General features: G+C 38.2%; 5 protein-coding genes across 5 annotated transcripts; 4 read left to right on the top strand and 1 right to left on the bottom strand.

The window, feature by feature from the left end:
• Positions 1 to 1,008: 1,008 nt before the first annotated feature.
• On the top strand, positions 1,009 to 2,604 carry GCK72_005210 (uncharacterized protein; the record flags this gene model as incomplete). The annotated part of the gene is made up of 7 exons (XM_003116915.2): positions 1,009 to 1,092; positions 1,222 to 1,883; positions 1,932 to 2,016; positions 2,062 to 2,145; positions 2,193 to 2,256; positions 2,308 to 2,462; positions 2,515 to 2,604. The coding sequence occupies 7 exons, from the start codon at positions 1,009 to 1,011 to the stop codon at positions 2,602 to 2,604; spliced, it is 1,224 nt and encodes a 407-aa protein (XP_003116963.2).
• A 1,160-nt stretch (positions 2,605 to 3,764) lies between these two features.
• GCK72_005209 (uncharacterized protein) lies at positions 3,765 to 4,070 on the top strand (the record flags this gene model as incomplete). The annotated part of the gene is made up of 2 exons (XM_003117246.2): positions 3,765 to 3,830; positions 3,936 to 4,070. The coding sequence occupies 2 exons, from the start codon at positions 3,765 to 3,767 to the stop codon at positions 4,068 to 4,070; spliced, it is 201 nt and encodes a 66-aa protein (XP_003117294.2).
• A 3,512-nt stretch (positions 4,071 to 7,582) lies between these two features.
• On the top strand, positions 7,583 to 11,995 carry GCK72_005208 (uncharacterized protein; the record flags this gene model as incomplete). The annotated part of the gene is made up of 7 exons (XM_053725083.1): positions 7,583 to 7,657; positions 7,768 to 10,829; positions 11,047 to 11,137; positions 11,450 to 11,572; positions 11,616 to 11,678; positions 11,735 to 11,833; positions 11,882 to 11,995. The coding sequence occupies 7 exons, from the start codon at positions 7,583 to 7,585 to the stop codon at positions 11,993 to 11,995; spliced, it is 3,627 nt and encodes a 1,208-aa protein (XP_053589277.1).
• Positions 11,996 to 12,772: 777 nt separating this feature from the next.
• GCK72_005207 (uncharacterized protein) lies at positions 12,773 to 13,554 on the top strand (the record flags this gene model as incomplete). The annotated part of the gene is made up of 4 exons (XM_003117057.2): positions 12,773 to 13,093; positions 13,138 to 13,287; positions 13,335 to 13,388; positions 13,435 to 13,554. 4 exons carry the CDS (start codon positions 12,773 to 12,775, stop codon positions 13,552 to 13,554), a joined length of 645 nt encoding a protein of 214 aa, XP_003117105.2.
• A 107-nt stretch (positions 13,555 to 13,661) lies between these two features.
• On the bottom strand, positions 13,662 to 16,429 carry GCK72_005206 (uncharacterized protein; the record flags this gene model as incomplete). The annotated part of the gene is made up of 2 exons (XM_003116751.2): positions 13,662 to 16,310; positions 16,361 to 16,429. 2 exons carry the CDS (start codon positions 16,427 to 16,429, stop codon positions 13,662 to 13,664), a joined length of 2,718 nt encoding a protein of 905 aa, XP_003116799.2.
• Positions 16,430 to 19,003: the final 2,574 nt, after the last annotated feature.

The raw sequence follows: 19,003 nt of genomic DNA, 5'->3' as shown, positions 1-19,003 counted from the left end.
CTGGGAGCTTTTTGTGTATTGTGATTTTAGTGGGGGGAAGAGTTGGGTCTTTACTTACTCCTCTCAATCCAGTTGCTGTGACTTTTGCAAGATCTCTAGACGAGATAATTAAGTTAATTATCCCCTAATTAAGTATTGGACCGCTCAGAAATTATCGACTTTCATGTTACTTACTGTCCTTATATTACTCATTGAGGGAGAGGATGGGAACTAAATATCTGATTTCCACTGTCTAACGTTCAACTTCAGAATCCTAAATTTCTGAAATATGGAACACAAACCTAATTTTACGAGGTTCCTGCAAAAAGTTAATTGACCAATTATAGGAATAATTAAATGTTGACTTTATATTGCTAGATAATAATGTGTTTCCCGTCCATTTCTCTAACTCCTTTCTGACTAGTTCATGAGAAATACTTATCGTAATTAACGGGTACGGTACCTGCAATTGATAAGTAGTTGCAATTTTTTATAGTAAGAAATAGTTATATTTTGAGAACCTATTCGCTGAATTTGTTCATGATAACACAAAATAATTGAAACTTTTCTAAACTCATGGTTTTTCTTTTGAAAAACATGGATAATTCCTGACCTAAGCAAAAGTTTTTGAACAAGTGTCTGCATATAGACGTGATGGTGATTGCACACCAAACATTCGCATACCGTACTACTTATAGAGTTAATAAAAAATTCCAGACAGTTTCGAAAATTTGCTGAATTTTAAAAAAGGAATCTAAAAATAACATTTTTATTTTCTTTGTTAATTTTATATCAACATTCTCATTAGAGAAACACTTTTCTTCACAGTTACAGTAATTGAAAGCTTAAAACTCGGAATACATTCGTGCATATTTTTCCTCTATTCAAATCAAATACTTTCATTATTTTTGATTAATAATTCTTCTCACTCTGTGCTCCATCTCAAACATTTTATATTTATCTTCCTTTTTTCGAAGTAACTTTTACTTTTTTGTAACTTCATCTGATTTCAGGTCATTCTCATTCAGAATGGCAGTTGTTCAAGGAAAACTGTTCATATTGGTACACGTGGACAAGCATCGAGATGTGATGGGAGAGATATGCTCGAAATTGGTAAGTTATCTGCAAACGTTGTGCGCAGCTCATTAGTTTCGGGATTTCCGTTAAATACTTTTGAACATTTTCTTGTTACTTCTTAATCAAAAACTTTGTATGAAAGCAACAATATCATTCGTTTTTCAGGTTACTGACTATGGAGTGCCGGTTTCGATTTGTGATGATATCCAGAAAGTGTGTCCAAAGTGTTTATCGACCACGGAATCGTTGAAATCTGAAATAGTCACAGTCTCGACAACAACAAAATCAGCGAGCCAAAGTTCTGATGAACACCATGATGAAATAATAGTTTCTCCAAAAGTCTTTCCGCAAACTGTTCCACAAAAGAATCCACCAGCTCCTCCAGTCCAGCAAAAAACGGTTCCAATTGCTCCTCGAGTTGCTCCTCTTCTTCTACTCCCGCCTTCAAAGGGACCTCCTCAACAACAAAGAATGGCACCCATTGTACAAAAAGTTGTGATAGCCCCTCCTGTACCCAAAGTGACACAAATTGCACCGAAGCTTAACCCAGTACCACCGAAACCTGTATTAAATCCTCCAGTTCTGATAAAACCGGCAAATGGATATCAGGCTACAGTTGCACAGAATGGCGTTGTGAAACGGAAGGAGTCTCCAGTTCGAAGTCTGCCGGAAGTTATTCCTGAAAAGAAAATTCGCATCGAGGAAACTCCGAAAATTAAATCAGAAGAGATTGCATTTGATGATGATGACGAAGATCAAGATGTTGTTGATACTGAAGAGGAGGCGGAGTTTATGAAACAAATGCTGATGAAAGCACTCCAATCACAGTGAGTTTCTTCATTAATTTAGTCCTAATTGCTAATTTCGGTTTTCAGACAAAATGACGACTACAGAAGGGACAGCAGTGATGAAGGAGCATCGAACTCCAGTAATCTTTATGATGCGGATGACGATGATTTTGTAAGTTTTCTGAAGTTTAAAACAAAAACAATTATATTTTTTCAGAAAGCCGGCGCCTGGAATCCCGACTTGCTCACCAGTTTCATAACCTCACAGCCAGCTATTTTCAGTGCGACTGCTCAAGAATCTGTAAGTAGTTTTGTTTGGGATTGCATGGTTAACAAATACCTTTACAGAACCGATCTCCATCATCTGGTTCGAGTAGTGGCACAACGGGAAAGCGACAAGTTCCTCCAATGCGTAAGTTATCAGAAAAAAGCGCTGAAAATCAATAAACTTTTGTGATTTCAGTGACGGTGAATGGAAAAACGAGGCGAGGAAGAATTGTTTACACTACGCATGAGCTGAATATACTTGAGAAGTATTATGAAGAAGATCCGAATGCTTGTGCTGATCCGAAGAAAAGGGAAACAATGTGCAAAATGCTATCAATTGATTATCACAGAGTAAGTTTTCAAAATTTCATGTCCCAGTGTAGTGTATTTTCTTATTTTTCAGCTAAAAGTATGGTTCCAAAACCGACGGCGGAAGGATAAAGTCAAGTCTCAAGAAGATGTAACAATCAGCTTCAATGGCTATTCTCCATAATAATTGTGATAAAAATTACTCAATCTATGATTCTCAATACCGATTTCTCTCATCTCTCTCTCTCGTCTTGAATGTTCTCTTGCTCACTTTCATAACTTGATTTTGTTTTTTTTTCATTTAATAAATGTTTTGCACCTGATATGTGTATTTCAGGTGTTCGAATTAAAGAGCATTGCCAGAAAAACGTGCAAACCCCAAATATGATTACGTAGTTTTATCAATTCTTCCAAGAGCTCTTGTTGATAATCCTCAGCTGAATTTTTTTGAAACTGAGTTCACGTGAGAACTACGAATTCTCTCACGACGACCGGATTTGAGAAATTGAAGATTTAGCCATTCACTCTGTTTCTATGGACACTTTTAGTCATCATCTCAGGGATTATCTATTCGGGCGGAGGCAGATGTCAGCGATGTCAAACAATTATTCTAGTTTTTGAAAAAACGAATATCGTTAATGCTCCAAACAGTAATTGTTATATATGAAAGGTAGAAGGTTTTTTTGGAATTTTGCTACAGTATTCGTACCAATAAGACGACGTCTGCCGGTGATGTGATGGGATGCGACACTTCTAGAAACTAAAAGAATGAGCGTTCACCGTAAGCTCTTTTTCTGATTTCTTTTTCTGAAATCTTTACCCTATTTTCAATTCCACATGATGCGGTATCTGAAAGTTGACAGCATAGTCAGTAGACGATTGCACAGAACAGTGGAAAGGGATTATCTGAGAACTGCATCAACCAATTAGGCATTCTCCATTATTTCCTATATCCATATTCTCTATGTTGAGCCATCATGCCGCCCGTAGTAGCTGCCTCTTTTCTAATCGAGATGAGTCGAAGAAACTTGATTCTTGCTAACTGGATACCCATAATATCTTTTCATCTGTTTCTAGTGTGCCTTCTTCTCTCATTCGCTCCACCCATTACATCTGATTCTTCTCTTGTTTCCTTTTCTGCTTGCTCACGCCCACTTTTTCATTTTCATTCCCTTTTTCCTACTTCGTTGCCTCTGTATACAATTACCTTTTCTTGTGAGATTTAAAACGCACGCATGTTCTATGCGATTTTCATTCCAAGATCTATTTCGTTTACTGATTTCACATAACCTAACATCATTTAGTTTTAAAATTATTTTGTTTTCAGGCAACTGTTCAGACGCGATGTCTCAAAGTTTCATTGTGATGGATGATACGAACGGTTTGAAGAGAGTGATTCATCAACTTGCGGTTAGTTAGTCTAACAAAGAGAAATTCGTTTTTGAATGATTTCATTTTCATTCAAAACTGTTCTAGATCTTTATTCGACTTCTATTTCAATATGAGTTCTTCCAGGAACACCTTGGAGCTCCAATCTATATCAGTAATGTCCTCCAAGAACCACGTGGCAACCATCAACCAGCGGAACAACGTCCAGAACCAAATCCTGCTACTTTTAGAGTTGTCGCTCGCCCAGGAACCGGAGCATAAAAAACAGGATCTGTTACTAACTCCTGCAGCTTCTCTCCAAATTCTTTCCAAATAACCTTTTCTCGAGTAAAGTACTATATTTGAATATTTGATTTTCTTTTGTTTAATAAATGTATTTATCTAGACCTTTATATGTTCAGCCATCAAAACGTTACTTCAGGTATTCGAAATCCTGAGGATTGACAAGAAAACGAGCAAAGCCCTGAGAAGATTACAAGTATAATCCTCGTTGCATTTTTTGAAACTGAGCTCACATTATCCCGTGAGAACTACAAATACTCTCCCGCTATCCGGATTTGAGAAATATGAGATTTTGCCATTTACTCTGTTTCTATGGACACTTTTAGCCATCATGAGCCTTCACCTCAGGGATTATCTATTCGCACGGAGGCAGGTGGCACCGATGTCAAGCCAAACCAAGCCAAACAATTATTTTAGTTTTCGAAAAAAACGAATCTCGTCAATCAAATACCCAGTTGTTATATTATGGATTATTACGGGACCTCTATACTTCTTCCAATTGGCATTCACTGTGTGGTTTCCACAAGTAAGGAGACGTCGGCCGGTGAGAAGACATGACAGGTTGAGTCGAAAAATCGGAAATCGAAGAAAGTGATCACGGTTTGACTTAACCCATTCTTCCTAAGATTTCTTCTGATCAAATCATAGTATTTCTCCAACTTTCTTCGTACCTCCCCGGCTGCGACATTAGAAAGATGCTCCATAGCCGATCGTTGGATTAATGAGCTGGGTGGTCGTTTCAGCCCCATTCCAACTCCACATGTGTGACTCACATCTTTCCGCTAAGATACCTCTTTCCATGCATAAAAGTTAAACTTCACTAATGTGACCAATGGCTTTTGAACAATTCTCAATATACCTATGTTGGGAGTTCAGCTCATACAGTCTGAATCTAGCTATTCATCTTATTCATAGAAAGTTTATCTGATAACTGGAGTGTCATTGTGCAATCTAAAATACTATCAACTCCTTTTTCTACTCCTTTCCCTACCGGATATCCCTCCATCTCCCCCACTACCTCCTTCTACATCCCTCACATGTCCACCTTCTTGCCTACTCATGCACCTCGAAAGCTCTCCGCGTTGTTTACCAAATGCCAACCTCAAAATTTCATGTACACTATGATTAGGAGACATCGCGAAGATCTTGTGAGGCGTGATGATTCGTTGCTACGCGACTGGGAAACTTCTGGATCACTCTTGTTATTGAGTTTGCTACTCGCTTCACTTCACTGACCTAAACTTTTCTCTCTCGTGATCTCGGTAGAAGAGGTTGATGGGTTAAGAGAGATCAACTGGTGTGACACTTTTAGAGTAAAGCGAGTGGATAAAGTGATATCATTATCAATGAATGACGTCTTTGTAGATCAGAATTTCTGGCGTCAAAATATTTGAGAGGATCCATAGTCAAAAGTGAAATTTCTATCTAGTTTAATTGAAGTCTGATGTCAAAAATAGTTAACCATATCTGAATACATTATTGCTAAGTAGGAACATGTTAAGATCCAATAACATCTTGTACATGAGTCTAATTGCAAGCCCACGTCTTTTGGATATAGGTGTATTATATAAGAGCCAGACTGTGACTACACAGGGGAACGGCTTATAGATGGCGTATAATTTAGATACAATCTCATTTTCTGTCCACCTGCCCTGCTCGCTTTGAGAGTGTTCCTATCTGACCACATTCGCAACCTTACCTGACCGTATAAACATGAGTTCCATTAAACTATGATGTTTCCAGAATGTTGGCATCATACATTTTTTCTCACAATAACCAAAAATTGTGTACTCACTCCTTACCGTGGGAACCATTATTCTCTTCTCTACCTCATTTGTTTCTAATTGCCACATAGGCGGCAAGACCTCCATGCTTTTTATTCTCTTACCCCGCCTAATGAAGCCCTCCAAAAAAGGTTCCGCTCAATTATTAATCTCTACCTCGATCTAGCTTATACCCTCGTCTCTTCTTTTTCCGGAAAGCGACTCATCCATCTGCTTTACTCATCTGGTAGATCTGAAGACAAATCGATTCGTGGTCTGTCTACCAATTCACTACCGAGTTGCTAACTCAATTTCGGATCACGTGAAATTAATAATCTCATCTCATCATACTTTTACGCGCGAAAGCGTGCTTGTCTGATTAGAATCTTGGGTTGTCCTTTCTAGGATTGACAATTGTCTCACTTTTTGATCTCAACATTAGTGAGTGCTCAGAATCCAAATAACAATCCTTCGAAGTTTCGAAAAAGAAATTTTCAACAAATTTGAGGAAATTCCAGATGTAATTATGTAGGATGTGGTTTTCTATAATAGGGCTCAGCCTAATTTTCAAACAAACCAGGACAACAATTCACTGGACCTTCTCTTTATTTGAATCTAGAGCAAGATTCTAGTCAACTCTAGGGAAAGTTAGTCCTTGGCAAGAATGACCATTCCATGTAGTCTATTTGAATTCATACGTGTCCAAAGTATTAATTCCATTATTTCCCTCAATTCTACTCAACCTCTATTCCAAACACATAAAAGAAGATGAGTACGGTAATTAGTAGGTGATCCAGATGGTGCGGCAGAAGCTACAGTAAAAAGGAATTATCTGAGAGCTGCATCAAACGATTAGGCTACCTCTCTTTTTGTGAATATCCATATGTTGAGCCGTCATGCCGCCCGTATTAGCTACCTCTTTTCTAATTGAGATGAGTCGCAGAAATATGATTCTTGTTAGCCGAATAACTATTATTAATATATTTTTTGCTTCATCTGTTTCTTACATGTCGTCTTTTCTCTCTTCATCCATTAAATTTGATACTTTTTTCAGGGCAACCCTATTTTTTCATTTTATTAATACTTAAAATCCTCTCTACTTTTTATCTTTATCGGTTGAATCGAACTCCTATAGTCTCAACCATTACTATCTGATAATCTCAAATCCTAATTTTAATAAACATACAGTACCGGTCAAAAGTATATTAAGTTTTGCTTTTTTCAGTGGAAAATGCCCAAATTTGAAAGTGTATCATGGTAAAACTAACTGTCCCACAAAATACCTTTTTATTGTATCAATTAGAACCAAGGTAGATCTCCATTTTTGTAGTTGACAACTTTTTTGTACGGACACTCCCTAGAGAGTTATGGTCATTTTAAGACGACAGCTCAAAAATCGCACTTTGTTGCACTGAAATTGGTCGATTTCAGGGAGAAATTACTTTAACTAGGGAGTGCCCGTACAAAAAAGTTGCGAACTACAAAAATGGAGCTCTATTTTTTATCTGTATGACACATTAAAAATCTACTTGATGGGACAATAAGTATAATCATGACACACTCTCAAAGTTAGACAATTTCAACTGAAAAAGGTAAAACTTAATATACTTTTGAGCGGTACTGTACACTATCTGCGTTTTTCCGTCAAAGTCTTCTTCCGTTTTTTTTGTTTTTCCATTTTGTTTTTTACATTTATTTTGCATTCATTTGTTTTCAGACTGATGAGATATGGTGCGTGGGCGTTTCTTGATAATTGATGATCTTTATCAAACGGGGATCCGCGGGCCCGCTTCAGAACTTGCGGTTAGTTGGCTTAAATTTTGTGAAACAGTTTTTACCTAGATGTGTTTTATTTCATTTTAAGACTATTCTAGACCTAGATTTGTCGTTCAGTTTTATTCGAGCTATTTCAGAAGCAGTATGCTTGTGCACTCTATTACACCGACAATTTCAAGGACCCTAGACTCCCAACTGTTCAGTCGCCAAGACGGGGACAGAATAGAACAAAGTCAAGAAAGCGATCACATGATCGTTATCGTGCTCCCAGATCCAGAACGTCCAATCGTTCTCATCATCGTTCCTCATCTTTCTCCAGTGATGAAAATGATAAAGATATTTATCATCCATCTAGACATAATATAGTCCACAAAACGCCATCAATCGACTCTTCAACGGATTCTCAAACGTCTTCAACACACAACGCTGTCCCTCAGACTCCTTTGCCTGATTCTACTTCGCATCGTGCAGTACTCGAAGCATTGATGTACGAACTCTTCAAAGCTAATGAAAGATCGGGTATCACATCTCCAAACGTCCATCAATCCGAATTGTTGATGTCTTTAAAAACTCACATTGAGCAAATGATTGTGTTGCAACAAACTCAGGATGATAGGAATGTTGAGAGTCCAGTCAAACCGCCAATTGAAATTCAGACTCCAAATGAATTGAGTGCCGAGAAACTGGATAGTGGTACAGATTGTTATCGTTCAGAACAAACCGTCCTTTTTGAGCAATTGGTGACTGACAACACAACACAGAATGTCACACAAGAGGACCAATTGGATGTACCGATGCACCATGTTGTGGTTGAGAGCTCTGCGGATTCGAAGGAAGAAATCAATGACACAGAAACTCAGCATTCTGATGGCACATCGAATCAGGAAAAGAGTGAATTTGGAGCAGAAACAATCGATCAGGCACTGAGCGAGTCTCAAGTCCAGGAATGTATGGATGTTACCGAACCTCAAAACACTGTTGAACCGGGAGTTGTCGACGAAACTGCCACCGTTCATATGGAGACAGATGACAAAACACTTGCGTCTTCCTTTTCAGAATTGAACGACTGTCAAGATCCCGCTGTTGTTTCTGAACCAATTTCCACAGAACAAAATCTTGTGGAAATGGAGACAAACAATTCAGAAAATGGTTTTGTGGAAAAACCAGTCGAAGCTACTGTGAATTCAGTTGTTGAGAATGTTTCAGAACAATCTGCAATCGATGAGGATGAAGTCAATTACGTTCCTTCTTCACGTGAAGACTCCGAGGTAAAACAGCCTGAAGATTGTCCAACTCAAGTAACTCAGCTGTTTGTTGATGTCAATATCGCCCAAACAATGGCTTCACTACCCCAGCAATCGGAGTTTACCAAAAAGGACGACGAAGTTATTGCCCAAGTCAATGATACCACTGAGACCAGAGCTGAGTCAAGTACAGTTCCTATCAGAGTCACCCCACCGACTCCGACGGTCTCAATTGCAGGCGTCACCCCAGCACTACAACAACTGCAAATTGGTCAAGCTGTATCTCAAGATACCGAGACGAGAAACAATCTGCAGTTGATTTCATGGAATCAGGCTGCTCCAGGGCTTCCCGAATCGAATGCTTCTCGGTTGTTGCAGAAACGGAAAGATCAGGTGGCACAACCGAATGTCCCAGAATTCTTGAATCATCCCAACACGTCGACTCTACCAGTATCAAAATTGTATTTAAAAGATACTCCCCACGGAAAAGTTATCATCAATGAAAATAATATTCGGATGGGACTCTATCCGGTTCACCTGCCCTGTAGAACAGATTCAAGCCCTGTCAATCCTGTCATCTCTTCATCTGCACCGAATCCGTCACCGCCTCATACTTTCTCTCCGCTGTCAGTCTCAGTTGCTCCGCCAAACCAGCCAATACTTCGGCAAGAAGGACCGATTCAATTTCCTCAGAATCTAATTCACCAACCGACTTTAAACCAGTTCCTTCAACATCAACAGAATATGATAAACGCGCAGTTGAGGATGCACCATCAACCAATGTTTGCTCAACATCCTCCGAATGGGATGAACTGGAACATGATTGAAGCAACACAATCGATGAATGCATATCTGAGTTCTCCGATGTCGCAAAGAGTAGGAGGACAGAACCCAAATCAACTCCTTCCTTCTCCTCTCCTCACATTTCCCTCTCAACCTTTCGGGTCGCAAGTCAATTCGAATACGTCTCTAGTTCATCAAAAAATTCCAGCTCGAGTTTTGAAGACATCGGACAATGACCCTTCAAAAGAATCCGGATATACACCACCAACAAGTTCAACCGCTGCTCCTCCACATGTGTCTCCTGCTACTGGAACAATTCCTACGGTCACTCCAACTGATATTCAGTCCCCCATAGGAAACGCTGCTATGGAACCAAGTAAAAGGAAACAGCCAGAAATTGAGTATCACCCAGTGTTCAACAGTGCCCAGTGCCGGATGATTAATTTCGGCGCCGACATATCGGACGAAGAATTAAAAAGACGGCAAAATGAAGCGATTCGTGATAATCTGCCTCCATGTCCGCCGGGGATATATCAACTCGGGAGACCATTCAGAAGTGGTCTGGTACGTTTTTATCGAAAAGACAGTTTTGAAAGAGGAGTTGAACTGGTGTTACCAACGCAGCTAGATGACGAAAGAAAATACCGTCAGCTTTACACCGAAGGTCGAGTAGTTCTCCCGAATCTCAGCCATCAACCTGGTTGGAAGTTCGGTCAAAAAGGGATACATCCTTCAATTCGAGAGAAGATGAAACAACCAAACCGCCAACCTGTGACTGCAATGCATCCGAAACTACAGCATCACGGTGTTCAGAACCTTCACCCTCGCCGGAGACAGAATGAAAGTGTTCAGAAGGTGCAACAAGACGACAACGAGCAGCATAAAGCGAAAGTGGCTCGACTGAAACAGAATATGGGGCCAATAACGGAAAATGGAGTGGCTGTGTTCAATACTCCTCGCACATTCCCGGGACAAATCACTGAACGTCGTCAAGTAATTGGTGTTCCCTCGAATGAGACTGCGCTTCAGAAAAAGGAGAAGCCTTTCACTCGTATTTCGGATTATCAAGATCGAAGAAATCCGCAGGTGGAATTCATCGATCTCACTGGCGACGAAGAAGAGGAAACTACAGTTGGAATTGACGCCACGCTTCAAAATATTTCCATTTCGAGGTAAGAGAATTCACGACTCGCGAGTAGGTAACCAGCATCAGACATGATAAAAACTAATATTTTAAACAGGAAAGCTCAATTCGCGAAATACTTTTTTAAACAATAATCCGTGAAAAACTAATAGATTCAATGTAAAAATTAAGAACTAGAGAACTGTAATTAAACTTTTTGCAGAGATATTTCTGATTTTGATCCTTTCAAAAATTTTTACTTTCAGTGATTGCCAGAACCCTGTTGGAAAAGTCAATTTGGAGACAGGAGAGCCGAGACAGTTACAACAGAACGTTAGTGAGCAGAAAGATAAGTCGGTGAGTTTTTAATTTTAGTCATTTTAAGCCTATTTTTTAAAAACGAATTCATTTTTCAGACATTATTTCTATAAAACATGTCATGCAAGAATTAATTATTTAGTACTTCTTCTGAAAGCTTAATGTTTATAACAGAGCTGCAAAGCAGAAAAATGAGAATCTGAAAAACGATAGTTAGGGAATATTCCACAGATTAATGACACTGTAGACTACTTTATATAGTCGACGTAGGAATTTGATTACTTGTTGAATATCAGATCGTTGTTCTGAAAAACGATGTTAACTGAAAGTTTCTCAAAAAACTCTTTTCAGATGCGCGTCGAACAATCTGAAGCATTCAATCATCATCATCCCAAACAATTTTTCCCTCCGGACTACAAAAAATACGATGTGACCAAAACACCTCGGGCGAGAGTCTTGAAGATTACACCAACGGTATAACATAAGAAATATTATTCGAGTATTGTATCATTTTCAGAATCCGTACCCACTAATTCACCCTGTTAGAAGGACCAAACAAAAGCATACTAAAATCCAACTGGTAAGACAAAAAATTTATAATAAATGAAGTCAAAACCTAATAATACTTTTTTTTAGGAACGACTACAGGAGATCTATGAGATGTACAAACAACACAAAATCGTCGAATATGATTATGCCAAACTGGGTCAGCCAATCAGCTTGGCCGCCTTTCAGGTACTTTTTGTTCACACGGATTTTCAGATATAATCTTACTAATTCCAGGTGAAACAGTACATTAACAATCAGAAAGCTGCTGATAGGAGAAAAGAAAGGAAAACCCAAAAAGTTGAAGAATCAAAGAATTCGTATGGATTCAATGACGATAATCAGCAATGATGTGGTGTGTTCTTATTTCGTATTTAAGATTTCTAACTCTACTCAAATAACTAACTCATATTCATTGAACCAAACCTCAATTATCTCTAATTCATTCATTTTTTGTATAATATCAAACTAGTGTCATTATCATTAGTTATTGTCATTCCTTTCAAAAAACCCCGACGTTTATATTTTACCGATTGTCTTCACATGCCCCCACTCGAATAAATAGTTCCAAAGCCGCAATTCATTTTAGATGATTTCAAACTTTAAAAGTTGAAAAATAACACCAAACAACACTGGAAAACCTTGAATTATCTGTTTAAAACCCAAACTTATTTTCAAAAAATAATGAAATCATTCAACCTTTTCACACATCAAAACTTGGAATGAAACACAATTTTTCGCACTTCCTGCACTCGTTGCTAGGCGACACGCTTTCGAAAATTTAATCACTGGTTTCAGCTTGTTTATAAACTCTGAAACTCTCTCATTTCTGTCCAGTTCTTCAATGAATTTCTTCCCGTATGGATTCTCGAAAGACGAGTTTTATAATTATCTTGGAACTGTTAAAAACCTGGAGTATTTCGCTTATTTTGTGCTACCACTGGTTTTGTGTTATATTATTTCGAGAGCATCTCATGTTTGGATGTTCAATGATTCGAAGAAAACGGTAAGTGAAAAGGGCTTTAAGAATGAGAAAACAATTTTCAGAACACGTCTTTAACTCCACTTTCTGCCAGGTTTAATGAAACTAGTAGTAGATTAATGACATTGATTCATATCCTCTGTCTTATGAACACTCTTTCCCACATCTTCCATCTCGGATGGCTTGTCAAAATCCTCTGGTATCCGATGTGGATCAGTGCATATATAGTGAAAGTTTTCTCTGAAATGTACATCATTGTCATTTCATTGTTCTCGATTTCAAGATATTTTGTGTACTACTCCCTTGCGAAACCATCTGTAGAACTGACACAAAACTGTGTAAAGGCTGGAATTAGAGTCATTTCGGGACTCATGATTTTCAAGGATTTGGTTTTGTTCAATTGGCTGATTGTCGTTTTGGAAATTAAGGAATATAAAGAAATGGAAAGAATTCTAGGTTATTATTATGTTAGTTTTAGACCAAATTTTCATTATATACATTGGCTTTTCAGGGAATCCACCTGACATATCAGCTTCTGTTATTCCTAGCGGCTTTTCTTCAGATCCCTATATTATGTTCGACTTCAAAAGCTGAAATAGAACCCAGCCGTCCCGAAAAACTGATTTATTTTCAAACTGTGCTCATCGCCTTTTCAAAATTGGTAGGTTTTCAGAAATCGTACTTCAGATTTCCTGTTCTATTTTTCAGATTCTGATTCCAACCCTACTATTTCTATTATACAAAGGAATCAATCATTCAGTGGTAAGTTAGAACATCGGCAGGGAAATTTTGAAGTTTCGTTTTTCAGCTATCCGCCATATTTGTGTCAGTGGATCTTTTATTGGTTCCAATAGCTGTCCAGATTTCCGAGATTTGTAACAGACCGACTGCTGTTCGTTCTGCTGAACTCCAAATGGGTCCTGTTTAATTGTGTATATATTTACGAGTAATTTTGAAGCAATCTTTATTTTTTGAAAATAAAACACAACAACAAAAAATGAAAACAGTTATTATTATTATTAAACGTTAAAATTATCAGCCAAGTGATGGGAACTCTTCTTTGTCCAATAGACCAGAACTGCAAGTCGGACAATTCCTCTTCACTTTGAACCAATTCCGAATACAATCATTGTGATAACGTCTGCTGCAGCATTCACATTTTTGAGATTCATCTTCCACATCGATGGTATCAAGACAGATCAGACACTCGACATCCGCCAACTCTCCTTCTGGAATCGTAAGAAGAGATTCACAAATCTTTGGCGCTTTCGTTTTCATTGTATCTTTATAAGTTTTTCGAAATCCAACTGAGAAAACTGGGAAGTCAGGAAGAGGTGGGATTTGGTCAGCAGTTATGAGTTGGTCCTTACGAATCATGGTGAGTTGATTTTCCACGGCTTTCGTGTAGTCTTTAGCATCCTTGCAGAACTTTCTCATCTCGTATGAAATCCTTTGTTTGGTTTCCGCATTGTGTGTTTTGGTGATGAAGCGATCTGCTACTTTTGAGCAACTGGAGATTGGGTTTTCCTTTTGAAGAGTCTCTTTGATTGCCAGCAGTTTGCGAAGTACGTCTCGAACCTTCTCGGAATCCTCGCTTGATCTGGTTGGGACTTGAATAGTCTGGGATGATCTCTGGTCCTCTTGAAGTTTCTCAACAGATTGCTGGAGCTGCTCGATTTTCGATTCTTGTCTCCGAATTATGACATTTTTAGCTTCTTCGCTGGCCGCATATTGCTTTATAACCTCATCCTTCTGTGCTAATTCACAATGTTTCTCTTCCAGGAGTCTCTCCAACATTCGAATTCTCTCATCCTTGTCCTTTGTCTTTTCTTTTATCTCCTCGATTTCCACTTGAGCCATTGCGAGATCTTTCTTCAGGTGCTTGTTTTCAATCTTGCACAATCTGAGTTTTTCGTTGGCTTCTCTCGTGAATTTACTTGCATTAAAACATTTTGAACACGAGTTCGATTCTTTTACTTCTTCTTTGGCTTCGTCAGGTGAGGATGGAGCTGTCTTCTGGTTCTTTTTCGTTTTCTTTGACTTCTTCTTCGTTACTTTTTCTTCGGATGGGTTGATGGATGGCTTGTTTTCTTCGCCTGAGTCGCTGGAGGCAATTGCTTCTGATGACTCAATTCCAGAATCTCTGCTATCAGAATTATTTGAACATGACTTTTCTGTTATTTTTGAATCCGCAATTCGCTTTCCACTGCACAATTCGCAAACGGTAATACCTAATCGAGTGCACGCCATCTGATTATGAATGAACTCCAGCAAATGTGGCATTTTCCTGATAATACAGTTGAATTGACATCTAGTGACTGCTGTATGCATATCACCAGTCGATAGAACATTAGGTGTTTTATACAAACTAATTTCGGAATGAATCGAATCGGCATAATCCGAAATGTCCGGGAAGCATCTATCGAGGCTCAAGAACTTGAGTGTTTCCTTCAAATCTTCTGATGAAAATCCAGTTTTCTTGACTTTTCTGATTATTTTGGCACTTGATGAGAATTGTTTTAGATGGGAATTGTATACTTCCTCCCATTGATTCTTCATTGATTTCAAATCTTCTATATTCATAAAATAGATTCCTTTGTTTACATCGAAATGACTCTCGATCGCCTTGAAGAACATCTCGATGTGTGTCCAATTATCTTCTCCGATTGTTTGAAACACTTTCTTCGCAACGGTAATATCGACGAGAAGTTCGTGAAGAGCATCTGATGCAAGTACACAGTATCCTCCATTGTGACTTGGTATTGGAGTTTGAACAAACTTCGCAATAGGATTATTCATCCTAACAAACTCGATATTCTTCATGATTTCCTTATCGAGCTTCTGAACAGCTTCTCTGAAAGTCAAAGTAGAAAGCTCCGGCATTCGAAGCACTTCTTGTTCAATTCCGGATACATCCATTTTCTGATCTTTGAGAGTTTTTAGAAGCTCATGGGCCATCAAAAAGTGATTATTTGCAATTGTAAACATTCGAACAATAGCTTTCTTCTCAGTCGTTTCATTGAATGGCGCCAAATCAACAGAATTCTTCTTCATGAAGATCTTGAAATGTCTAATAACAGCTCCGATCCAAACTATGATTTTATGATATTTCAAATCATTTTTCACTGGATATTTCCTTTTGAACTTCATCAACATGTTGTATACAAGATCTCCAGTTTCCTTCATATCCAATTCCAGCCCTTCCACCCAGAAATCCTGGAAAAATTCTCGAAGAGTCGAAAGATTAATGTTCCGAAGTTGAGTGTCCGTAACGTCCATGAAACGTTCGCAATAGTTCTTCAAAAAGTAATAAATCTTCGTAAAGTCGGGGACTTGTATCATCTCATGATGGAATCTTGATCCAAGTTGCTTCCAACAATGTTTCAGAATTGTCTCCACAACTTGTGCTTCCCAACCTTTGAAAGGGGTCAGAAGAGGAAGATCAAATGCAAGGTATACATCGCTTTTGTAAGCGTAAGCCGTATGTTTCAAATTGTCGTGGAATTGCGGGCACATGTGCATTATGTGAAACGAGTTCAAATTCAAACGAATGGAACTGTTAGGAGAACTCAGATGCTCCATGAGAACTTCTCTTAACGCTCTTGGAGAATCAAACATTCCAAGATTGACTTCATCGAAAAGAGTCTCGATACGTTCACGGCATTTCCAACTTGTTGGGATCAGCTGAAATAGTTGGAAAATTTGGTTTAGTCAGAAGAAATTTTTATTATTACCTCTTTGGGGATGCAGTTGTACACTAATTTCTTTAGATTTGCTTCCGCGGGAATAGTTGAGGCGTTCATATTGAAGAAAGGCTGAAAAATGAAATTGATAATGTTGAGAGTATGCAAAAATATTAGAGAAGAGAACGAACGATCGATAAAAATAAGGAAAAAGAAGGAGTACAACAAGTAAGTGAGTGAGTATACCGATGTCAAGTGACCTAAAAGAATGACTAGAACGCGAGAAACATCTTCTCATTGCGTTTTTATGATGACTTCTTGGGAGATTAAATATGTGAAGACGGATTTACGACCATAAATTGACTCTAGGAAGTGTTAATTGGTCGGTGTACCAAGATTGGCTGAAAAGTTGACCCCATTCAAAGGGTGAGTGAGTAATATGGGCATACAAAATTCAAAAGAAATTTCAAAAAAAAAATGATATGTGGACGGGTGGCTGGAGAATAAAAGGATAGCTCTAAACTAGTCATAAATAGAGTACAGAAAAGAAAATATGAGATCTGGGCGGTGATGGCGTTCCATAGGGGAACAGTGTGGGAGAAGAGGTCGGAGCAATTGGGCTTTATACAAATTATATTCAAAGGATGGCGGGTAGGAGATGAGAACCTGACATGCGAATCTAGGCTTGAAAAGTAAGAGGTATTGTGTTTTTTTAATAGGTAATGTGTAATAGATAATGTAGGAGAATGCAAAAATATTAGTGAAGGAACGATACGTAGAAGAAGAAGAACACAATAATTAAATGAGCACACCTAAGTCAAATGAACTCAAAGGGAAGAATGACTTGTATGCAATTCACATCTTCTCATTGAGTTTTTATGACTTCTGGAAAGATCGAACATATAGTTACTGATTTACGACCATAAATTGACAGTGGGAAATGTTAATTGGTCGATGTACCAAGATTGGGTGAAAAAGAAGTTACATTTGAAATAGTTTTAATATAATTCGTTTCTTCCTGCCAAACCTTGAAAAACAAATGAATCATAATTTTTCAGAGCAAATACTTTCCAATTGGTCTGTATTCCTATTTCAATTTTCTGATTTCATCGATTTAAAAAATATGTGGGTTACTGTATCTTTGGAATTCCTCCAGTGAACATCCATGACATTTGCGACGTCTTTGTTTACAGAATCGATAGGATCTAGAGTCCAAGATCATTTGAAAAGTAGTATACTCTCAGGATTTTTGCAGTTTTTCATTTGTAGGCTTTTTTTCTCAATCTTCTACATCCCTCTATTAACTTATCCCTGACACGGCCTGAATAAAAATACATAAAAGTTTAATATTCTCTCTTTTCTTTATTCTTTTTGCCAAATAAATATGAATATACTTTTCGATTTGAATACGTTTTCTCACTATTTACATACGTCTTTTGTGGAAGAGTGGGGACGTTTTTGAAGCAATATCGTCGTGAATATACATTCTGGGCACAAATCGTTTTTCGAATAACAGTTGTGTACAAGTAGGAGGAAGAGTTTCAGTGTTGGTTCGTGTTGTTGATATTGTTGTATTTCCAGTTTCAGATTTAGTGAATTAAACATTGATGTGCTGACACCGATTCTGGAGCACTTCCCCCAAGTAAAAACTTCTTTTTTTACGCCTCACTTCTTGAAAATGCCAGAAATTCTTCAAGATCTTTCCTTTTCAAGTCTAATCGTAAGCCAAGTTACAGACGGCTCACTTAAGATTTTCGTTCTGAAGATATCTGGAAATCATCAAGGTGTGACATCTAGAAACATTAGTCATACTCCAGCACCATCACGTGTGCCAGCTGAAATTAGCATCAAACACATTCCATGATAATAAACAAAAGTATCTTCCCCTCTCAATCAACTCAATTTCCTTATCAAAAAGCCCAAACTTCTCCACCCAAATGACCAAACATGTTTTGTCCACAAAGAGTCCAAAATCTCCTGATAAGGAAAAAGGAACAGCGTCGAACCAATAACTCCAAAAATGTTTCTCTTTCATCACTCAACAATTTCACCGCCTCGACTCTCTTCTGAGTCAACAAAACTGCCACTCCCCTCTATTCGATTCTGTGTTGCCCCCTCCGTTTTTCATTCTTATTCCATCTGTGACTCAGAACACCTTTTACTTTCTTCTTCTTCCGATGTCCAACGTCAAATCTACTACTTACTTTCTAATGCTACGGTACTTTTTAGTTGGACTACTGTAGAGTTTCTCTTTCTGGAGAAAGGTCACTTCAACACTAGCCAAATGACTAATAGATAATAAGCCGAAAAGTTGACAAAACAGCACACGGAATCGGGTGTGCTCATGCTCACTTTTTGACTCATAACTGTTGGGAACAGCTCATTCGATGTGCATTTCATGAGCAACAAGTGATACATTTTGGTCTCCATTTATTTTTTTTTCGAATCCGATTTCCCACGTCTTCCAGATTTTCCCAAAAATCGGATATGTATGAAACCCATGCATATGAACACCGTCCTTTTTTTTCAATTCAATTCCCTCTACAACATATAAATATATATCTTGCGCGGCGTCTTCATACCGCTTTTTTTGAATGGTTTCCGCTTGACTATCTCTCTGCGTCTCTCATCCCTACACACTCTTTTCTCAGGATTTCTTTTTTCGAAATCAAGTCGGTGGATCTGGCAGATTGG

Source organism: Caenorhabditis remanei, chromosome II, assembly GCF_010183535.1.
Source record: "Caenorhabditis remanei strain PX506 chromosome II, whole genome shotgun sequence".
Taxonomy (NCBI): domain Eukaryota; kingdom Metazoa; phylum Nematoda; class Chromadorea; order Rhabditida; family Rhabditidae; genus Caenorhabditis; species Caenorhabditis remanei.
The sequence above is the reverse complement of the archived record's forward strand: the minus strand, read 5'-3'. Positions and strand labels throughout refer to the sequence as shown.